This window comes from Syngnathus floridae, chromosome 10, assembly GCF_059516105.1.
Source record: "Syngnathus floridae isolate MCC-2025c chromosome 10, RoL_Sflo_1.0, whole genome shotgun sequence".
NCBI lineage: Eukaryota > Metazoa > Chordata > Actinopteri > Syngnathiformes > Syngnathidae > Syngnathus > Syngnathus floridae.
The window spans coordinates 14341282-14365820 of record NC_142422.1 but is presented as its reverse complement, the minus strand read 5'-3'; the positions used below and the strand labels follow the sequence as shown (position 1 = coordinate 14365820).

General features: G+C 42.5%; 1 protein-coding gene across 1 annotated transcript; it reads left to right on the top strand.

Annotated features, from left to right (window-relative positions):
• Positions 1-572: 572 nt before the first annotated feature.
• Positions 573-24539, top strand: LOC148392663 (pleckstrin homology domain-containing family O member 1-like). Its single transcript, XM_088387123.1, has 4 exons — positions 573-719; positions 23112-23216; positions 23850-23923; positions 24044-24539. Exons 1-4 carry the CDS (start codon positions 573-575, stop codon positions 24537-24539), a joined length of 822 nt encoding a protein of 273 aa, XP_088243249.1.

The window sequence follows — 24539 nt, the reverse complement described above, 5'->3', positions numbered from 1 at the left end:
ATTCAAAATAAAAAAACGTTCATACCGTCCATGCCACAAGTGAAGAACTTTTTCCAAGCGGACAAATGATTACACACAAAAGAAAAAAAACATATTTTGTGCCGATTATTGTTGACCAGCAGTCGACCTTCACTTTTGGTCCCTTCGATTCAATTTTGGAAAATAACCCCCCCCCTCCTCCCGCTAAATGCAGTGGTTGGGAGCCCATATGACTGCAGCCCCCACGTCTCCAAAGTTCACGCACAAGACTTGTGAGCTTTGAGTTCTTCAAATGTGGTAGTGATGACTTGAAGGCTTCTTGTTGGGATCTTTTGTCACCAACGTGGACAGCCTGCCCGATTTCAGCAACGATAGCAATCGATTCGACAAATCAATGAGGTTTGAGGTTTTCTACAACGTACCTCTGCCAAGAGGTTGCGAGAGGAGGTCTCCCGGTGTCTCTTGGCGCGCTTACGCGGGGGCCGCCGTTGATGGGCATTCCCGACCCAGGCCTCCCTCCGAAGGGTCACTCCAAGGAGCCAAGTCGCACACCTAACCATCCAGTCAACTATCTGTGTTGTGCAAACTGCGCTATGTGGCAGGCGGCGTCTCTTTCGTCTTGTCAAGCCGACAAAGCGGGCTGGCTGAGAAGGTTCTGCGGCAAAGGGATGTTTCAGGAGATCTGGAAGAACTGCTTCGTCGTGCTCAAAGACCACCGGCTGATGGTCTGCGAGAAGGAGGTGGGCAGCCCCGTTCTAAATCTGACCCCAACCCCTGGTGGTCGGCTCATTTTTCTTGCCAGATGATTGGACGGATGGGTGGACAGACGCTTTTGTCAAACGCTTTCCCCAGCAGAGTCACATTTCACAAACGTAGCGCCTTTCCCGAGTTGAAAGGCACTTAATAATGGATGCCGTTTCCCTGACGATAAACCCGCAAAACTCTGCGCGTGAGTGCTCGTGGGAATAAAACACGCACACTGACCAAGCCGGTGCTTCTCAATTAGTTTCTGTGATGCACCCCCTAGGATGAAGAAAATATTTTGCACCCCCCCATGCTTGTACCCTTATTAACATCAAAGAAAACAAAAAAATAAAATAAAAAAGAAAGATCAACTTACAACAAATAATAACTTTAATATTTAACATTGTTTTTTAGTCTGTAACAGATCAGATTCCAAGTGTATCACTTTGCCTGAAATTCCATCCATCGATCCATTTTCTATACCGCTTGTCCCCATGGGGGTCGCGGGCGTGCTGGAGCCTACCCCAGCAGTCATCGGGCAGTAGGCGGGTGACACCCTGAACCGGTTGCCAGACGATCACAGGGCACACAGAGACGAACAACCATCCGCAGTCGCACTCACACCTAAAGGGCAATTTGGAGTGCTCAATTGGCCTACCAATCGTGTTTTTTGGGATGAGGGAGGAAATCGGAGTGCTTGGAGAAAACCCATGCGGAAAAGGGGAGATCATGCAAACTACACAGGGAGGGTGGAATCGATCCGGCACCCTCCTAACTGCGAGGCAGACATGCTAACCAGTGCGCCACCGAGCCGCCGCTTGCCTGAAATTAAAAAATAAATTATAATTACTTAAACTATAAAGATTCTTGACCAACTGCCATTTCATGCTGAAAAATACAACAAAAGAATAATAAACAAATAATATTGAATGACAGCAATAAATTTTAAATTCAAAGTAATCAACAACATTAATTCAGGACCACATTATATAAAACGTTTTAACCTAAAAAACAAAAATCCACCCATCCATCCATCTTCTTCCGCTTCTCCGGGGTCGGGTCGCGAGGGCAGCAGCTTTAGGAGGGACTCCCAGACTTCCCTCTCCCAGCTACTTCATCCAGCTCATCCTGGGGGATCCCAAGATGTTCCCAGGCCAGCTGTGAGACATATTCTCTCCAGTGCGTCCTGGGTCGTCCCCAGGGTCTCCTACCGGTGGAACATGCCTGGAACACCTCCCCAGGGAGGCGTCCAGGAGGCATCCTGATGAGATGCCTGAGCCACCTCATCTGGCTCCTCTCAATGTGGAGGAGCAGCGGCTCTACTCCGAGTCTCTCCCGGATGACCGAGCTTCTCACCTTATCTCTAAGGGAGAGCCTGGACACCCTGCGGGAGAAACTCATTTCGGCCGCTTGTATCCCGGATCTCGTTCTTTCGGTCCCAACATATAGCTCGTGACCATAGGTGAGGGTAAGAGCATAGATCGACCGGTAAATTAAGAGCTTTGCCTTTTGGCTCAGCTCTCTCTTCACCACGACAGACCGGTACAGAGTCCGCATTACTGCTGACGCTGCACCGATCCGCCTGTCGATCTCGCGCGCCATCCTGCCCTCACTCGTGAACAAGACCCCAAGATACTTGAACTCCTCCACTTGGGGCAGGATCTCAAAGTCAAAGTCAACTTTATTGTCAATTTCTCCACATGCCAAAGACACACAAAGAAACCGAAATTTCGTTCCCCCCTATCCCACGGTGACAAGACATGGCCCACAACAGACAAACAAGTATAACAACAGCGTGCTGAATAAATAATGAATAAATAACACAACAAATAAATAAATAAGAGGAGCAAAAAAAAGGAGCAAGTGCGCGTATAGCAGACATTCCAGAAAATAGCGCAACAGTGCCGCACGCTACGCAGAAGGGGGTAGCGAGTTCAGGGTCCTAACAGCCTGGAGAAAGAAGCTGTTGGCGAGTCTGGTGGTGTGGGAGCGCAGGCTCCTGTACCTCTTGCCAGAGAGCAGAAGGTCAAACAAAGAGTGAGCTGAGTGACTCACATCTCTCGCAATCGAGGTTGCCTTGCGGGCGAGATGGGAGGTGTAAATGTCCTTCAGGGAGGGGAGCGAAGCACCAATAATCTTACCAGCCGTATTCACTATGCGCTGCAGGGCCTTCAAGTTCTGTTCAGTGCAGTTACCACCCCAGACAGCGATGCAACTGGTGAGGACGCTGTCAATGGTGCCACGGTAGAATGTAGACAGGACTGCCTGAGGAGCACATGCACGCCTGAGCTTCCGCAGGAAGTACAGGCGGCGCTGAGCTTTCTTTGCCAGTGACGAAGTGTTTGCGGACCAGGAGAGGTCCTCACTGATGTGCACCCCCAGGAACTTGGTCCAGCTCACCCTCTCCACCACAGCACCGTCGGTGATCAGTGGCAAGTGTTTTGTGTGACCCTTCCGGAAGTCAACAACGATTTCCTTGGTCTAGCTGACGTTCAGCAGGAGGTTGTTGTCCCTGCACCACGTGGTCAGAAGGTCAACTTCCGACCTGTACCGAGTCTCGTCGCCCTTCGTGATGAGACCCACCAGAGTCGTGTCGTCAGCAAACTTCACTATGCGGTTGTCGCTGTAGGTCACAGTGCAGTCATGCGTCAGCAGGGTGAAGAGCAATGGACTGAGCACGCAGCCCTGGGGGGCCCCCGTGCTCAGCGTGATGCTGGCGGAGATTTTGTCGCCAACACGCACCACCTGAGGCCTCTGACAGAGGAAGTCCAGCAGCCAGTTGCAGAGGGAGGTACTGAGGCCCAGCTCGTCGAGTTTGCAGATGAGTCGCTGCGGCACAATGGTGTTGAAGGCAAAGCTGAAGTCCACAAACAGCAACCTCACATATGAGTCCTTTCTCTCCAGGTGGGTGAGGGCCGAGTGGAGGGCAGAGCAGATGGCATCCTCAGAGGACCGCTTGGCACGGTACGCGAACTGGAAAGGGTCAATGGTGGGGGGGAGAACGGATTTGATGTGCTCCATGACAAGCCGCTCAAAGCACTTCATGATGATGGGCGTCAGTGCCACGGGGCGGTAGTCATTGAAGCAGGACGGTGCAGGTTACTTCGGCACAGGAACGATGGTGGCAGCCTTGAAACACGAGGGGACAATGGCCTGCTGCAGGGAAACGTTAAAGATGTCCGTGAAGACACCCGACAGCTCCCCAGCGCAGTCTTTCAGCGCTCGACCCGTGATGTTGTCAGGGCTCGCCGCCTTACGGGTGTCAATAGCGGCAAGCGCCCTCCTCACACCGTCGGCAGAGAGGCGCAGGGGTTGCTCGTGTGGGGGGGGAGTGGTCTTCAGCGGGCAAGTGCTGTTCTGGGCGTCGAAGCGAGCAAAGAAGTGGTTCAGATCGTTCAGCAGACGGATGTCGCCCTCACAGCTCCTCGGCGCGGGCTTGTAGTCCGTGATGGTCTGAATGCCTCGCCAAAGGCTACGTGCGTCCTTGCTGTCCTTGAAGTGGGTGGAGACCTTGCACGAGAACGCCTTCTTCGCTTCTTTGATGCCTCGGGACAGGTCGGCCCTTGCTGTCCTCAAGCCAGCCTCATCCCCCGCTCTGAAAGCCTTGTCCCTGGCCCTCAGCAGTCTGAGGACAGCCCCTGTCAGCCACGGCTTCCAGTTCGCGCGAGTGACGACGGATTTCGAGCAATTCACATCATCGATGCACTTCGTGATGTAAGAGTCATCCCCGATCCGAAGAGGGCATTCCATCCTTTTCCGACAGAGGACCATGGACTCGGATTTGGAGGTGCTGACCCTCATCCCGACCGCTTCACACTCGGCTGCGAACCGCTCCAGTGAGAGCTGGAGATCACGGCCTGAAGAAGCCAACAGCAACATGTCATCTGCAAAAAGCAGAGACGCGATGCTGAGGTCCCAAAACCGGACCCACTCAATGCCTCGGCTGCACCTAGAAATTCTGTCCATAAAAATTATGAACAGAATCGGTGACAAAGGGCAGCCTTGGTGGAGTCCAACCCTCACTGGGAACGAATCCGACTTACTGCTGGAAATGCGGACCAAACTCTGGCATCGGTGATACAGGGACCGAACCGCCCTTATCAGTTGGCTCAGCACCCCGTACTCCCGAAACACCCTCCACTGAACTTCTCGAGGGACATGGTCAAACGCCTTCTCCAAGTCCACAAAACACATGTGGACTGGTTGAGCGAACTCCCATGCCCCCTCAAGGATCCTGCTGAGGGTGTAGAGCTGGTCCACTGTTCCACGGCCAGGACGAAAGCCACACTGCTCCTCCTAAATCCGAGGTTGGACCTCTCGACAGACCCTCCTCTCCAGCACCCCTGAATCGACCTTACCAGGGAGGCTGAGGAGTGTGATTCCTCTGTAGTTGGAACACACCCTGCGGTCCCCCTTCTTAAAGAGGGGAACGACCACCCTAGTCTGCCAATCCGGAGGTACCGTCCCCGATGTTCACGCAATGTTGCAGAGGCATGTCAACCAGGACAGCCCCACATAAGAGCCTTTAAAAACTCCGGGCGGATCTCATCTATGCCTTGCCCCCGAGGAGTTTTTTAACTACCTCAGTGATTTCGACCCCAGAGATTGGAAAGTCTACCTCAGAGTCTCCAGGCCCTGCTTCCACATTGGAAGGCGTGTAGGTGGAATTGAGGAGGTCTTTGAAGTATTCTCCCAACCGACTCATGACGTCCCGAGTCGAGGTCAGCAGCACGCCATCCCCACTGTAAACAGTGTTGACGTTGCACTGCTTCCCCCTCCGGAGACGCCGGATGGTGGACCAGAATTTCCTCGAAGCCGTCCGGAAGTCATTCTCCATGGCCTCACCAAACTCCTCCCACGCCCGGGTTTTTGCCTCAGCAACAACCGAAGCCGCGTTCCGCTTGGCCATCCGGTACCTGTCAGCTGCCTCCGGAGTCCCGCAGGCCAAATCGGCCCGATAGGACTCCTTCTTCAGCTTGACGGCATACCTTACCACCGTTGTCCACCAGCGGGTTCGGGGATTGCCGCCACGACAGGCACCAACGACCTTATGGCCACAGCTTTGGTCGGCCACCTCAACAATGGAGGCGCGGAACATGGTCCACGCCTGCTTAATGTCCCCCGCCTCCCCCGGGACATGGGAAAAGCTCTGCCGGAGGTGGGAGTTGAAGCTCTTCCTGACAGGAGATTCTGCCAGACGTTCCCAGCAGACCCTCACAGAGCGTTTGGGTCTGCCAGGTCGGACCGGCATCTTCCCCCACCATCGGAGCCAACCCACCACCAGGTGGTGATCAGTTGACAGCTCCGCCCCTCTCTTCACCCGAGTGTCCATAACATGCGGCCGCAAATCCGATGACACGACTATAAAGTCGATCATCGAACTGCGGCCTAGGGTGTCCTGGTGCCAAGTGCACACATGGACACCCTTATGTTTGAACATGGTGTTCATTATTGAAAATCCGTGTCGAGCACAGAAGTCCAATAATAGAACACCGCTCGGGTTCAGATCGGGGGGGCGTTCCTCCCAATCACGCCCTTCCAGGTCTCACTGTCATTGCCCATGTGAGCATTGAAGTCACCCAGTAGAACGATGGAGTCCCCCGAAGGAGCGCTCTCCAGCACTTCCTCCAGGGACTCCAAGAAGGGTGGGTACTCTGAGCTGTCGTTTGGTGCATTGACACAAACAACAGTCAGGACCCGTCCCCCCACCCGAAGGCGGAGGGAGGCTACCCTCTCGTTCACCGGGGTGAACCCCAATGTGCAGGCGCCCAGCCGGGGGGCAATGAGTATACCCACACCTACTTGACGCCTCTCACCGTGGGCAACTCCAGAGTGGAAGAGAGTCCAGCCCCTCTCGAGAGGGCTTGTACCGGAACCCAAACTGTGCGTAGAGGCTAGTCCGACTATATCTAATCGGAATTTTTCTGCCTCGCACACACGCTCGGGCTCCTTTCCAGCCAGAGAGGTGACATTCCATGTCCCAAGAGCCAGCTTCTGCAGCCGGTGATCAGACCGCCAAGGTCCCTGCCTTTGGCCGCCGCCCAGCTCACATTGCACCCAACCCCTTTGGCCCCTCCCACAGGTGGTGAGCCCATGGAAAGGGGGACCCACGTTTCCTTTTCGGGCTGTGCCCGGCCGGGCCCCATGGGCGAAGGCCCGGCCACCAGACGCTCGCTTTCGAGCCCTGCCTCCAGGCCTGGCTCGAGAGGGAGGCCCCGGTGACCCGCGTCCGGGCGAGGGAAAACGAAGTCCATTTATTTTAATCATCATGAGGGGCTTCTGTGAGCCGTGCTTTGTCTGGCCCCTCACCTAGGACCCGTTTGCCATGGGTGACCCTACCAGGGGCATGAAGCCCCCGACAACATGGCTCCTAGGATCATAGGGGCACGCAAACCCCTCCACCACGATAAGGTGACGACTCACGGAGGGGATTATTGTATGAAGGCGAAGGCCTTCACACATTGTTATTCTACTTTATTGTGTGAAGGCGAAGGCCTTCACACATTGTTATTCTATTTTATTATTATTGTGTGAAGGCGAAGGCCTTCACACATTGTTATTCTACTTTATTAGTGTGAAGGTGAAGACCTTTACACTATTGTTATTGCTGTCCTTTATTATTATTATGATTATTATTATTATTAGTGTGAAGGTGAAGACCTTCACACGATTGTTATTGCTGTCCTTTATTAGTGTGAAGGTGAAGACCTTCACACTATTGTTATTGCTGTCCTTTATTAGTGTGAAGGTGAAGACTTTTCACTTATTCCAAATATTCATGACACGGCTGCTTACATTTTTTTCGTTCAAAAAATTTTCCGTTTTCGCAAAATTCACAAAATTCCGGCAAATTCTTCCCGATTCATTCTTAATGGCAGATTCAACATTTCACATTTACGTTGCTCCAGTTTGAAATTCACTTAATTCAACACATTCAAATCACATTGGGGACATTCCCAAACTTGCCAAATTCAAAAATTTCACGTTTTCACTTTTAAAATTTGCACAAAATTTTGCAAAATTTCTCAAAATTTAGTTTTTCACTTCTAATTTCTACATTTTTCCACGGATTCAACTCGTTCCAACTTTTAAGTGTTCATCTTTTGCCTGCCTATTCCACAACTTCTCACCTACCAAAAATTCCAAATTTTTAAATTTGAAATTACACCAAATTCTCCAAAATTTCGTTTTTCTACTCTAACTTCTACGTTTTTCAACCGATTCAACCCATTCCAACTTTCAACCGTTCATCTTTTTTCTACCTATTCCACAACTTCACACTTACAAAAAATTCCAAATTTTCAAATTTGGAATTCAACCAAATTCTAAAAAATTTTGTTTTTCTACTCTAATTTCTACATTTTTCAACCGATTCAACTCATTCCAACTTTCAACTGTTCATCTTATCCTACCTATTCCACAACCACCCATTTACCAAAAATTCTAAATATGAAATTCAACCAAATTTTTCAAAATTTCGTTTTTCTACTCTAATTTCTACATTTTTCAACCGATTCTACCCATTCCAACTTTCAACTGTTCATCTTTTGCCTACCTATTCCACAACTTCCCACTTACCAAAAATTCCAAATTTGAAATTCAACCAAATTTTCAAAAATTTCATTTTTCTACTCTCATTTCTACATTGTTCAACCGATTCAACCCATTCCAACTTTCAACTGTTCATCTTTTGCCTACCTATTCCACAACTTCCCGTTTACCAAAAATTCCAAATTTGAAATTCAACCAAATTTTTCAAATTTTCGTTTTTCTACTCTAATTTCTACATTTTTCAACCGATTCTACCCATACCAACTTTCAACTGTTCATCTTTTGCCTACCTATTCCACAACTTCCCACTTATCAAAAATTCCAAATTTGAAATTCAACCAAATTCTCCAAAATTTCGTTTTTCTAATCTAATTTCTACATTGTTCAACCGATTCAACCCATTCCAACTTTCAACTCTTCATCTTTTGCCTACCTATTCCACAACTTCCCACTCACCAAAAATTCCAGATTTGAAATTCAACCAAATTCTCCAACATTTTGTTTTTCTACTCTAATTTCTACATTGTTCAACCAATTCAACCCATTCCAACTTTCAACTCTTCATCTTTTGCCTACCTATTCCACAACTTCCGACTTACCAAAAATTCCAAATTTGAAATTCAAACAAATTTTTCAAAATTTTGTTTTTCTAGTCTAATTTCTACATTTTTCAACCGATTCTACCCATTCCAACTTTCAACTCTTCATCTTTAGCCTAACTATTCCACAACTTCCCACTTACCAAAAATTCCAAATTTGAAATTCAACCAAATTCTCCAACATTTTTTTTCTACTCTAATTTCTACATTGTTCAACCGATTCAACCCATTCCAACTTTCAACTGTTCATCTTTTGCCTACCTATTCTACAACTTCCAACTTACCAAAAATTCCAAATTTGAAATTCAACCAAATTCTCCAAAATTTCGTTTTCTACTCTCATTTCTACATTTCTCTACCGATTCAACCCATTCCAACTTTCAAGTATTCATATTTTGCCTACCTATTCCACAACTTCCCTTTACAAAAAATTCCAAATTTTCAAATTTGAAATTCAACCAAATTCTCTAAAAATTTGTTTTTCTACTCTAATTTCTACATTTTTCAACCGATTCAACCCATTCCAACTTTCAACTCTTCATCTTTTTCCTACCTATTCCCCAAATTCCCACTTACCATAAATTCCACATTTTCAGATTCGAAATTCAACCAAATCCTCCAAAATTCCACCAAATTCTCCAAAATTCCGTTTTTCACCTCTCTTTTCTACATTTCTCAAGTAATTCAACTCATTTCAACATCATTCGGCATCATTCCCCAAGAAGTGAGTCAAAGTCTTCGCCTTCACACGCAATTTCTCCAGAAATTGCATTTTCTAGTTGTGTGAAGGCGATGGCCTTCACACATATGTTATTCTACACCATTCTCTATTATTATTATTATTATTGTGTGAAGGCGATGGCCTTCACACATATGTTATTCTACACCATTCTCTATTATTGTGTGAAGGCGATGGCCTTCACACATATGTTATTCTACACCATTCTCTATTATTGTGTGAAGGCGATGGCCTTCACACATATGTTATTCTACACCATTCTCTATTATTATTATTATTATTATTGTGTGAAGGCGATGGCCTTCACACATATGTTATTCTACACCATTCTCTATTATTATTGTGTGAAGGCGATGGCCTTCACACATATGTTATTCTACACCATTCTCTATTATTGTGTGAAGGCGATGGCCTTCACACATATGTTATTCTACACCATTCTCTATTATTATTATTATTGTGTGAAGGCGATGGCCTTCACACATATGTTATTCTACACCATTCTCTATTATTATTATTGTGTGAAGGCGATGGCCTTCACACATATGTTATTCTACACCATTCTCTATTATTATTATTGTGTGAAGGCGATGGCCTTCACACATATGTTATTCTACACCATTCTCTATTATTATTATTATTATTGTGTGAAGGCGATGGCCTTCACACATATGTTATTCTACACCATTCTCTATTATTATTGTGTGAAGGCGATGGCCTTCACACATATGTTATTCTACACCATTCTCTATTATTATTATTATTGTGTGAAGGCGATGGCCTTCACACATATGTTATTCTACACCATTCTCTATTATTATTATTGTGTGAAGGCGATGGCCTTCACACATATATTATTCTACACCATTCTCTATTATTATTATTGTGTGAAGGCGATGGCCTTCACACATATGTTATTCTACACCATTCTCTATTATTATTATTATTATTGTGTGAAGGCGATGGCCTTCACACATATGTTATTCTACACCATTCTCTATTATTATTATTATTATTGTGTGAAGGCGATGGCCTTCACACATATGTTATTCTACACCATTCTCTATTATTAGTGTGAAGGTGAAGACCTTCACACTATTGTTATTGCTGTCCTTTATTATTAGTGTGAAGGTGAAGACCTTCACACTATTGTTATTGCTGTCCTTTATTATTAGTGTGAAGGTGAAGACCTTCACACTATTGTTATTGCTGTCCTTTATTATTATTATTATTATTATTATTATTATTATTATTATTATTATTATTAGTGTGAAGGTGAAGACCTTCACACTATTGTTATTGCTGTCCTTTATTGTGTGAAGGCGAAGGCCTTCACACATTGTTATTCTACTTTATTATTATTATTATTATTATTATTATTATTATTATTATTATTATTCAACTTATTCCTCCCACTTTTTTGACATCTAACTAGTCCTACATGCTTCAACCGATTCACCCCATTCAAACTTTCACACATTCCAAAAATTCATGGCATGCTTGCTACCATTTTTTTTTTCCATAACATTAACCGTTTTTGTGTAATTAGCAAATTTGTGACTTTTAAATCCCCATTCATTCTTAATGGCGATTTCAACACGAGCCATTTTCCCGCGTGGGTTCGAATTTTACACGTGTCACATCTGGCGTCTCACCATTACACAAACTCACACGACACTGGCTGCAGTTTTTTTCGTCATAAACATTTATCGTTTGTGCATAATTAGTACATTTGTGGTGTAAAATTACGCATTCATTCTTAATGGCGCATTCAACATGAACATTCATGACATTAAGCAAATTACACCACTTCAGAAGAGCAAGCCAATTAGCTCACTTGGTAACGCGGGCGCTTATTAACTCGAGCCGCTTCCCCGCGTGAGTTTGATTCCAACTGTGGGTACTGCTTCTTTTTTCGTTTTTATTCACTGCTTAATATTTTTAACGCTTATGATTTGTAACTTGTCATTTTACCATTTATTTTAATAATAATTTATTTTCCTTTTTATTCTTCCCGCTTATCATTTGTAACTCTCGTCATTTTCCCATTTATTGTATAATAATTTAATTTCCTTTATATTCTTCCCGCTTATCATTTTTATCGTTTATCATTTGTAACTTTTGTCATTTTCCCATTTATTTTATAATAATTTAATTTCCTTTTTATTTTTCCCGCTTATCATTTTTAACACTTATCATTTGTAACTTTCATCATTTTCCCATTTATTTTTTTCATCATTTATTTCCCTTTTTATTTTTCCCACTTATCATTTTTCCTATTTATTTTATTTATCATCATTTATCATTATTTATTTCCCTTTTTATTTTTCCAATTTATATTTCCCATTAATTTCATTCATCATCATTTATCATCATTTATTTCCCTTTTTATTTTTTCTGCTTATCATTATAACACTCATTTTACCCATTTATTTTATTCATCATCATTTATCATCATTAATTTCCCTTTTTCATTTTTCCCGTCTTTCATTTCAAAAAAAGTAGAATAACAATAGTGCGAAGGTCTTCGCCTTCACACGCAATTTCTCCAGAAATTGCAATTCTAGTTATTATTATTATTAGTGTGAAGGTGAAGACCTTCACACTATTGTTATTGCTGTCCTTTATTATTATTAGTGTGAAGGTGAAGACCTTCACACTATTGTTATTGCTGTCCTTTATTATTATTATTATTATTATTATTATTATTCTACTTATTCCGCTCACTTTTTTGACGCTTAACTCCTTCCACATACTTCAACCGATTCACTCCGTTCCACTTTTCACTTATTCCAAATATTCATGACACGGCTGCTTAAATTTTTTTTGTTCGAAAAATTTTCCGTTTTCACAAAATTCACGATTTTGTGGCATTTTTTTCCCCATTCATTCTTAATGGCAGATTCAACATTTCACATTTTTGTTGTTCCAGTTTGAAATTCACTTATTTCAACACATTCAAATCACATTGGGGACATTCCCAAACTTGCCAAATTCAAAAATTTCACGTTTTCACTTTTAAAATTTGCACAAAATTTTGCAAAATTTCACAAAATTTAGTTTTTCACTTCTAGTTTCTACATTTTTCCACCGATTCAACTCGTTCCAACTTTCAACTGTTCATCTTTTGCCTACCTATTCCACACCTTCCCACTTAGCAAAATTTCCAAATTTTCAATTTTGAAATTCACACCAAATTTTCCCAAAATTTAGTTTTTCCCTTCTAATTTCTACATTTTTCAACCGATTCAACCCATTCCAACTTTATTCACTTTGTTCACCTTATGCTTACCATATTCACCCCCTTCACCCCCACTTCCACAATTCAACCCTTGACCCCCACTTCCAGAGTGGCGGCCATCTTGGATTGACCCTGAAGTGCCCCAATGAACTCGGAATGAACCGGAAATGCCCCAAATCAAACCGGAATTGACCCTGAATGAACCGGAAGTGACCTCAGGTAAACCGGAAGTGACCCCAAATCAAACCGGAAGTGACCCGAAATCAAACCGGAAGTGACCTTTTTCAACCGGAAGTGACCCCAAATAAACCGGAAGTGACCTCAGCTAGACCGGGAATGCCTCTAATCAAACCGGAAGTGACCCAAATAGACCGGAAGTGACCCAAATCAAACCGGAAGTGACCTTATTTCAACATTAAGTGCCCTAAATACCTACATTTGCGCTAACTTTTGCAAATTTTGCCCGATTAAACCCGTTTCAACATTTTAACCCCAAAAGTGAACCTCCTGAAGCCGTTTTTTTGCCTTTTGTTCCAAATTCCAAAAAATTTTGGCGCAATTTTTTTTTCTTTTAATTCCCATTCATTCTCTATGAGGATTCAAGATTTGCTCTAACTTCTACATTTTTTAACCGATTCAACTCGTTCCAACTTTACACTGTTCATCTTTTGCCTTCCTATTCCACAACTTCCCACTTACCAAAAATTCTCTACAATTTTGTTTTTCTACTGTAATTTCTACATTTTTGAACCGATTCAACCCATTCCAACTTTATTCACTTTGTTCACTTTATGCTTACCATATTCACCCCCTTGACCCCCACTTCCAGTGTGGCGGCCATCTTGGATTGACCCTGAAGTGCCCCAATGAACCCAGAATGAACCAGAAGTATCTCAAATCAAACCGGAAGTGACCTTAGGTAAACCAGAAGTGACCTCAGGTAAACCGGAAGTGACCCCAAATCAAACCGGAAGTGACCCCAAATAAACCGGGAGTGATCTTTTAAAACCGGAAGTGACCCCAAATGAACCGGAAGTGACCTCAGCTAGACCGGAAGTGCCTCTAATCAAACTGGAAGTGACCCAAATAGACCGGAAGTGACCCAAATCAAACCGGAAGTGACCATATTTCTACATTAAGTGCCCTAAATACATACATTTGCACTAACTTTTGCAAATTCTGCCCGATTAAACCCGTTTCAACATTTTAACCCCAAACGTGAACCTCCTGAAACCGTTTTTTATCCTTTTGTTCCAAATTTCAAAAAATTTTAGTGCCATTTTTTTTTCTTTTATTTCCCATTCATTCTCTATTAGGATTCAAGATTTGCTCTAACTTCTACATTTTTTAACCGATTCAATTCGTTCCAACTTTCAACTGTTCATCTTTTGCCTTCCTATTCCACAACTTCCCACTTACCAAAAAATCTCTACAATTTTGTTTTTCTACTCTAATTTCTACATTTTTCAACTTATTCAAACCATTCCACCTTTCAACAGTTCATCATTTCCAACCTATTCCACAACTTCCCACTTACCCAAAATTCCAAATTTTCAATTTTGAAATTCACACCCAATTTTCCCAAATTTCCTTTTTCCCTTGTAATTTCTACATTTTTCAACCGATTCAACTCTTTTCAACATCATTCTGCAGTATTCCCCAAGTATTTATTCAACCTCTTCACCTTCACACGCAATTTCTTCAGGAATTGCAAATTCTAGTTATTAGTGTGAAGGTGAAGACCTTCACACTATTGTTATTGCTGTCCTTTATTATTATTATTATTATTATTATTCTACTTATTCCGCTCACTTTTTTGACGCTTAACTACTTCCACATACTTCAACCGATTCACTCCGTTCCAGTTTTCACTTATTCCAAATATTCATGACACGGCTGCTTACATTTTTTTTGTTCGAAAAATTTTCCGTTTTCACAAAATTCACGATTTTGTGGCATTTTTTTCCCCATTCATTCTTAATGGCAGATTCAACATTTCACATTTTTGTTGTTCCAGTTTGAAATTCACTTATTTCAACACATTCAAATCACATTGGGGACATTCCCAAACTTGCCAAATTCAAAAATTTCACGTTTTCACTTTTAAAATTTGCACAAAATTTTGCAAAATTTCACAAAATTTAGTTTTTCACTTCTAGTTTCTACATTTTTCCACCGATTCAACTCGTTCCAACTTTCAACTGTTCATCTTTTGCCTACCTATTCCACACCTTCCCACTTAGCAAAATTTCCAAATTTTCAATTTTGAAATTCACACCAAATTTTCCCAAAATTTAGTTTTTCCCTTCTAATTTCTACATTTTTCAACCGATTCAACCCATTCCAACTTTATTCACTTTGTTCACCTTATGCTTACCATATTCACCCCCTTCACCCCCACTTCCACAATTCAACCCTTGACCCCCACTTCCAGAGTGGCGGCCATCTTGGATTGACCCTGAAGTGCCCCAATGAACCCGGAATGAACTGGAAGTGCCCCAAATCAAACCGGAATTGACCCCAAATGAACCGGAAGTGACCTCAGGTAAACCGGAAGTGACCCCAAATCAAACCGGAAGTGACCCCAAATCAAACCGGAAGTGACCTTTTTAAACCGGAAGTGACCTTTTTAAACCGGAAGTGACCCCAAATAAACCGGAAGTGACCTCAGCTAGACCGGAAGTGCCTCTAATCAAACCGGAAGTGACCTAGATAGACCGGAAGTGACCCAAATCAAACCGGAAGTGACCCCAAATGAACCGGAAGTGACCTCAGGTAAACCGGAAGTGACCCTAAATCAAACCGGAAGTGACCTTTTTAAACCGGAAGTGACCTTTTTAAACCGGAAGTGACCCCAAATAAACCGGAAGTGACCTCAGCTAGACCGGAAGTGCCTCTATTCAAACCGGAAGTGACCTCAGGTAAACCGGAAGTGACCCTACATCAAACCGGAAGTGACCTTTTTAAACCAGAAGTGACCTTTTTAAACCGGAAGTGACCCCAAATAAACCGGAAGTGACCTCAGCTAGACCGGAAGTGCCTCTATTCAAACCGGAAGTGAGTCAAATAGACCGGAAGTGACCCAAATCAAACCGGAAGTGACCCCAAATGAACCGGAAGTGACCTCAGGTAAACCGGAAGTGACCCCAAATCGAACCGGAAGTGAGCTTTTTAAACCGGAAGTGACCTTTTTAAACCGGATGTGACCCCAAATAAACCAGAAGTGACCTCAGCTAGACCGGAAGTGCCTCTTATCAAACCGGAAGTGACCCAAATAGACCGGAAGTGACCCAAATCAAACCGGAAGTGACCCCAAATGAACTGGAAGTGACCACAGGTAAACCGGAAGTTACCCCAAATCAAACCGGAAGTGACCTTTTTAAACCGGAAGTGACCTTTTTAAACAGGAAGTGACCCCAAATAAACCGGAAGTGACCTCAGCTAGACCGGAAGTGCCTCTAATCAAACCGGAAGTGACCCAAATAGACCGGAAGTGACCCAAATCAAACCGGAAGTGACAATATTTCAACATTAAGTGCCCTAAATACCTACATTTGCGCTAACTTTTGCAAATTTTGCCCGATTAAACCCGTTTCAACATTTTAACCCCAAAAGTAAACCTCCTGAAGCCGTTTTTTTCCTTTTGTTCCAAATTTAAATAAATTTTGGCGCAATTTTTTTCTCTTTTAATTCCCATTCATTCTCTATTAGGATTAGAGATTTGCTCAAACTTCTACATTTTTTAACCGATTCAACTCGTTCCAACTTTCAACTGTTTATCTTTTGCCTTCCTATTCCACAACTTCCCACTTACCAAAAATTCTCTACAATTTTGTTTTTCTACTCTAATTTCTGCATTTTTCAACTTATTCAAGCCATTCCACCTTTCAACTGTTCATCATTTTCCTACCTATTCCACAACTTCCCACTTACCCAAAATTCCAAATTTTCAATTTTGAAATTCACACCCAATTTTCCCAAATTTCCTTTTTCCCTTGTAATTTCTACATTTTTCAACCGATTCAACTCTTTTCAACATCATTCTGCAGCATTCCCCAAGTATTTATTCAACCTCTTCACCTTCACACGCAATTTCTTCAGGAATTGCAAATTCTAGTTATTATTATTCTACTTATTCCGCTCACTTTTTTGTCCGTTAACTACTTCCACATACTTCAACCGATTCACTCCGTTCCACTTTTCACTTATTCCAAATATTCATGACATGGGTGCTTACATTTTTTTCGTTCAAAAAATTTTCCGTTTTCACAAAATTCACGATTTTGTGGCATTTTTTTCCCCATTCATTCTTAATGGCAGATTCAACATTTCACATTTTTGTTGTTCCAGTTTGAAATTCACTTATTTCAACACATTCGAATCACATTGGGGACATTCCCAAACTTGCCAAATTCAAAAATTTCACGTTTTCACTTTTAAAATTTGCACAAAATTTTGCAAAATTTCACAAAATTTAGTTTTTCACTTCTAATTTCTACATTTTTCCACCGATTCAACTCGTTGCAACTTTCAACTGTTCATCTTTTGCCTACCTATTCCACACCTTCCCACTTACCAAAATTTCCAAATTTTCAATTTTGAAATTCACACCAAATTTTCCAAAAATTTAGTTTTTCCCTTCTAATTTCTACATTTTTCAACCGATTCAACCCATTCCAACTTTATTCACTTTGTTCACCTTATGCTTACCATATTCACCCCCTTCACCCCCACTTCCACAATTCAACCCTTGACCCCCACTTCCAGAGTGGCGGCCATCTTGGATTGACCCTGAAGTGCCCCAATGAACTCGGAATGAACCGGAAGTGCCCCAAATCAAACCGGAATTGACCCCAAATGAACCAGAAGTGACCTCAGGTAAACCGGAAGTGACCCCAAATCAAACCGGAAGTGACCCCAAATCAAACCGGAAGTGACCTTTTTAAACCGGAAGTGACCTTTTAAAACCGGAAGTGACCCCAAATAAACCGGAAGTGACCTCAGCTAGACCGGAAGTGCCTCCAATTAAACCGGAAGTGACCCAGATAGACCGGAAGTGACCCAAATCAAACCAGAAGTGACCCCAAATGAACCAGAAGTGACCTCAGGTAAACCGGAAGTGACCCAAATCAAACCGGAAGTGACCCCAAATGAACCGGAAGTGACCTCAGGTAAACCGGAAGTGACCCCAAATCAAACCGGAAGTGACCTTTTTAAACCGGAAGTGACCTTTCTAAACCGGAAGTGACCCCAAATAAACCGGAAGTGATCTCAGCTAGACCGGAAGTGCCTCTTATCAAACCGGAAGTGACCCAAATAGACCGGAAGTGACCCAAATCAAACCGGAAGTGACCATATTTCAACATTAAGTGCCCTAAATACCTACATTTGCGCTAACTTTTGCAAATTTTGCCCCATTAAACCCGTTTCAACATTTTAAACCCAAAAGTAAACCTCCTGAGGCCGTTTTTTTCCTTTTGTTCCAAATTTAAAAAAATTTTGACGCAATTTTTTTTTATTTTAATTCCCATTCATTCTCTATTAGGATTCAAGATTTGCTCTAACTTCTACATTTTTTAACCTATTCAACTCGTTCCAACTTTCAACTGTTCATCTTTTGCCTTCCTATTCCACAACTTCCCACTTACCAAAAATTCTCTACAATTTTGTTTTTCTACTTTAATTTCTACATTTTTCAACTTATTAAACCCATTCCACCTTTCAACTGTTCATCATTTTCCTACCTATTCCACAACTTCCCACTTACCCAAAATTCCAAATGTTCAATTTTGAAATTCACACCCAATTTTCCCAAATTTGCTTTTTCCCTTCTAATTTCTACATTTTTCAACCGATTCAACTCTTTTCAACATCATTCTGCAGCATTCCCCAAGTATTTATTCAACCTCTTCACCTTCACACGCAATTTCTTCAGGAATTGCAAATTCTAGTTATTATTATTATTCTACTTATTCCGCTCACTTTTTTGTCCGTTAACTACTTCCACATACTTCAACCGATTCACTCCGTTCCACTTTTCACTGATTCCAAATATTCATGACACGGGTGCTTACATTTCTTTCGTTCAAAAAATTTTCCGTTTTCACAAAATTCACGATTTTGTGGCATTTTTTTCCCCATTCATTCTTAATGGCAGATTCAACATTTCACGTTTTTGTTGTTCCAGTTTGAAATTCAATTATTTCAACACATTCAAATCACATTGGGGACATTCCCAAACTTGCCAAATTCAAAAATTTCACGTTTTCACTTTTAAAATTTGCACAAAATTTTGCAAAATTTCACAAAATTTAGTTTTTCACTTCTAATTTCTACATTTTTCCACCGATTCAACTCGTTCCAACTTTCAACTGTTCATCTTTTGCCTACCTATTCCACACCTTCCCACTTACCAAAATTTCCAAATTTTCAATTTTGAAATTCACACCAAATTTTCCCAAAATTACGTTTTTCTACTCTAATTTCTACATTTTTCAACTGATTCAACGCATTCCACCTTTCAACTGTTCATCATTTTACTATCTATTCCACAACTTCCCACTTACCAAAAATTCCAAATTTCAAATTCAACCAAATTCTCCAAAATTTCATTTTTCTACTCTAATTTCTACATTTTTCAACCGATTCAACCCATTCCAACGTTCAACTGTTCATCTTTTTCCTGCCTATTCCACAACTTCTCACCTATCAAAAATTCCAAATTTTCAAATTTGAAATTCAACCAAATTCTCCCAAATTTCGTTTTTCTATTCTGACTTGTACATTTTTCAACCGATTGAACTCATTCCAACTCTCAACTGTTCATCTTTTGCCTACCTATTCCACAACTTCCCACTTACCAAAAATTCCAAATTTGAAATTCAATCAAATTCTCCAACATTTTGTTTTTCTACTCTAATTTCTACATTGTTCAACCAATTCAAACCATTCCAACTTCCAACTGTTCATCTTTTGCCGACCTATTCCACAACTTCCCAATTGCCAAAAATTCCAAACTTTCAAATTTGAAATTCAAACAAATTCTCCAAAATTTCATTTTTCAACTCTAAATTCTACATTTTTCAACCGATTCAACCCGTTCAAACTTCCAACTGCTCATCATTTCTCTACGTATTCCACCACTTCCCACTTACCGAAAATTACAAATTTTCACCACAAATTCTCCAAAATTTCGTTTTACACCTGTATTTTCCACATTTCTCAAGTAATTCAACTCATTTCAACATCATTCGGCATCATTCCCCAAGAAGTGATTCAAAGTCTTCTTCGCCTTCACACGCAATATATCCAGAAATTGCATTTTCTAGTTCTATTTTATTCTCCACTTTTTGTCCCGCTTCTTCTTCCACATAATTTATCCGATTCACTCCATTCCACGTATTCCAAATATTCATGAGATGAGTGCTTCCATTTTTTTGTTCCGAAAATTTTCCGTTTTCGCAAAATTCGCGAATTTACAACAAATTTTTCCACATTCATTCTTAATGGCAGCTTCGACATTTCACATTTACGTCATTCCACTTTTAAATTCACATCATTTAGCACATTCAAACCACATTCGGAATGATTCTCGACATTCCCAAAATTGCCAAATTAAAAAATTTCACGTTTTCATGTTTAACTTTCACAAAATTTAACGAAATTTCGTTTTTCACCTCTAATTCCTACATTTTTCAACCCATTCCAACTTTCAACTGTTCATCTTTTGCCTGCCAATTCCACAACTTCTCACCCACCAAAAATTCCAAATTTTCAAATTTGAAATTCAACCAAATTTTCAAAATTTCCTTTTTCTACTCTAACTTCTACGTTTTGTTGGATTTTGGCCACAATTTAGGGAGCGCGCTATCTGCGCCTCATGGCAAAATCCATTGCCAATCACCTGTTATCCAATTTACTCACTGCGTGCTCGTTTGATTTCTTCAGATTTAGGAAAATGCTAAGACACTGAAGCAGAAATTTGACTTACACAGGTTGGTTGAGTTCAATCACAATTCTTGTTCAGAAAGCTCTGTTTTCAGGAAAGTACAATACAGCGCTGATTCTTTCAAGAGCGGAAAGTCTCCATTCAGAAAAGATAATGTTCAAGGTTCTTTGGTCAGCTTATATTCAGTCGGCCAGTGTGGGCCGAGTTTGATGGGTGATGAGTCTTTGGGATGGGGCAAGTTTCTAGGAGAGTTTGATTCCATGGGAGTGGGTGCTGGTTCGGTGAGAGCTGGTTCCGTGGGGTTGGGTGCTGATTATGGGCGATTCGATGTGTGGGGGCTGTTGTTTTCCTTTCCGTCTTTCAGCCTTGACGATCATCTTTGGATGGGCTGTCTCCCTCTGGCACCTGCTGTTTTTATCTCCAAGTGACCTTCCTGTAAACATTCTCCTCCATTCTTGCACATACACTGTTCCACCTCATCCATTCATCATTCTTTCAATGTTGTCATTTTGTACGGAATTATGTGAGCTTTTGGCTGTGAATCATCTACGTATTTATTAATGTTTCCTGACTATGCAAAGTTTGTACTCACCATTTACCATGTTTTTGTTTGTTTGTTCTTTTGATCTCCATGTACTTGCTTACGTCATCATATTCTTAGTTTAACCATGCTTTCAACCATATCTTTTCTTTGTAAGGCAAAATATTTCCCTCTGTCCAGAACGTTCAGTAGTAATCGAAAACTGGCGTCTAGCATTAGTCAACACATAAGATACAATCAAGTACTGAACATTTTTAGACGACTTTGGCAGTGTCCGTGATTTAGAAAATCATCAGGCATGCATTAAACAGTTCCTTAAGGGTCATTAAGCTATTCAGGCAATATATTATAAACATTTGTTATTTCAAAGTGCTCAGAAATATATATCAGATCATAAAGTTATAAAAACCTCTCTCATTACCTCAAATGTCTAGTTATGTCTTCTTTATTGATTTGGTGTGTAGGTATAATTATATGCTTAAAATCTTTTTTATTTATTTAATATGTGAATATACTTGTCTGCTTATGTACTTTATTCAATGAGGTTAGGGTTAGGGTTAGCATGTCTGTTTTTGTAGCTAGGCAGGACTTTTTGTATTTCGACCCCATTCCTTCAGTTTTTCAACCGATTCAACCCATTCCAACTTTCAACTGTTCATCTTTTTCTACCTATTCCACAACTTCCAAGTTACAAAAAATTCCAAATTTTCAAATTTGGAATTCAACCAAATTCTCCAAAATTTTGTTTTTCTACTCTAATTTCTACATTTTTCAACCGAATCAACTCATTCCAAATTTCAACTGTTCATCTTTTGCCTACCTATTTCACAACTTCTCACCTATCAAAAATTCCAAATTTGAAATTCAACCAAATTTTACAAAATTTCGTTCTTCTACTCTAATTTCTACATTTTTCAACCGATTCTACCCATTCCAACTTTCAACTGTTCATCTTTTGCCGACCTATTCCACATCTTCCCACTTACCAAAAATTCCAAATTTGAAATTCAACTAAATTCTCCAAAATTTCATTTTCCCACTCTAATTTCTACATGTTTCAACCGATTCAACCCATTCCAACTTTCAACTGTTCATCTTTTTTCTACCTATTGCACCACTTCCCACTTACCAAAAATTCCAAACTTTCAAATTTTAAATTCAACCAAATTCTCTAAAATTTCGTTTTTCTACTCTAATTTCTACATTGTTCAACCGATTCAACCCATTCCAACTCTTCATCTTTTGCCTACCTATTCCACAACTTCCCACTTACCAAAAATTCCAAATTTGAAATTCAACCAAATTCTCCAACATTTTGTTTTTCTACTGTAATTTCTACATTGTTTAACCGATTCAACCCATTCAAACTTTCAACTGTTCATCGTTTGACTACCTATTCCACAACTTCCCACTTACCAAAAATTCCACATTTTCAAATTTGAAATCCAACCAAATTCTCCAATATTTCGCTTTTTCTAACACGCACCCCTCTGGCATCGCGCCCCATTATTTGAGAAGGACTGGACCAAGCTAACTTGCACAAAATTGAGAGAAAATTTGTTTGATCGCATGCGAGCGGCCGAGCGCTTGGTTAGAAGGAGTGCGAAGCTGCGAAGACGTCAACAACCCCAAAAAGAAAAGTCGGAGCAAAAAGAATCGCAGCAAGTTTGCGCTTCAACGACGCTGCTCGGCACACAACACGGTACGCCGGCAAGCGCGGGCTTTTTTATGCTCCTGTTACGTCCACGTGTGTGCGTTTACGCGAATAGGTGGTGAGCGTCCTCTTCCTGGCAGTTAGTCCAGAGGACAAAGAGTCATGGATCAGCATGCTCAACGTCGCCATCGCCAGGGCCAAGAAGAAAATCCTGGATCAGGTATAGTAGCCCATGCCACAGTTGGTTTTACGGCCAGCAAACGAGCGGCACGGACTCGCATTCGGTGACTTCTAACGAGGAAAAGTGCATCGGGGCACCCCTTTGAACTGGGAGATTCGAGTTGCCAAGTCTGGGCAAAAAAAAAGGAGCCAAAATTCACTGACGGACTACAGGGCGGCCGGCAGCCTCAGACCACGCACGCCCAACGATGCCACATCGGATGTCGGGCGGGCACAGCGCACGCGCACACACGCGCCCACGCACACACGAGTAAGTGGAGTCTGCTGGCGCTCCTCCTCGCTAGTTTGCTACCGCAGTGAGACTACCGGATGTCTGTGTCTGGGCTGCTTCAAATTTAAGTCAGAATACAATTAAACGATCGAGGCCGACTGTGCTCACTTAATCAAGAAAAACTTAAGCTGCCACTGCCGGTCCAGAAAGCTTCGTTGCGCTCTTCTGCGCCAGCTCCTCCCCCGGTAACTTGTATCTGTCCGTCAGAGAAATGGGTCCGTGTGAAACCGCCGGTGGTTGGTTCGGCCCAACAAATCATCTGCGACACCCAAGCGCGTTTGTCAAGGGTGGCCGCCACAGGAGCGGCTTGATATCTCCTTAAATCTGGTGGTTGCATTTCAGGTGACGGTGGACGAGGCTCAGCTGTGTCACCTGACGAGCCCAGATCTGTCATGTTCGCCGGCCACCAAGCCGAGGTCACCTACTGGCTGTGGTCGGTCACCACTTTCGACTTGTGAAACTTTATGTTGTGTAGGCCATGTTCGTCCCTCTTAAGTTGTCCTGGCTCCTTTTTTCAAGGCGTCCTCATCAAACAGGACTGTGAGTTTGGGTCTGATTCACAAGGAAGACGTTCCAGCACCATGCGAACCTGACAGCCGCCATCCAGAAGACTCCCCGACCACCTCGGACCGTACCGGCTCCAGCGCCGATGGTGCGCTCTTCGCCAAGACTGCAGAAGCGTCTCATAAATCACAGAGTTTCCCTCATGAGACGGTAGCTCGGCAACAGACGGGTCGCGGCTGGACTTCCGGATCGGGTAAAAAAGGCGGGACATCCCAAAAGCACCCCTGCTCCTCTGCCGACGAGATTTCCCGCCATTCAGATAAGAACCAGGCCGCGCCACCGCGCTCCAACACTTCAGCGTCCGTCGGCCACCTGCGCCACCTCATCAGCCTCAAGTTGGTGCAGATGGAGCGGCTGCTGGCGGTCGCGCAGGATCCGCCCACACAGGACCAACCAGAAGGCCAAGACAAAAAAGGGACGCAATCGGTGGAGGATATCAGAGCAGAAGCCTCCTGCCTCCTAAAGTAG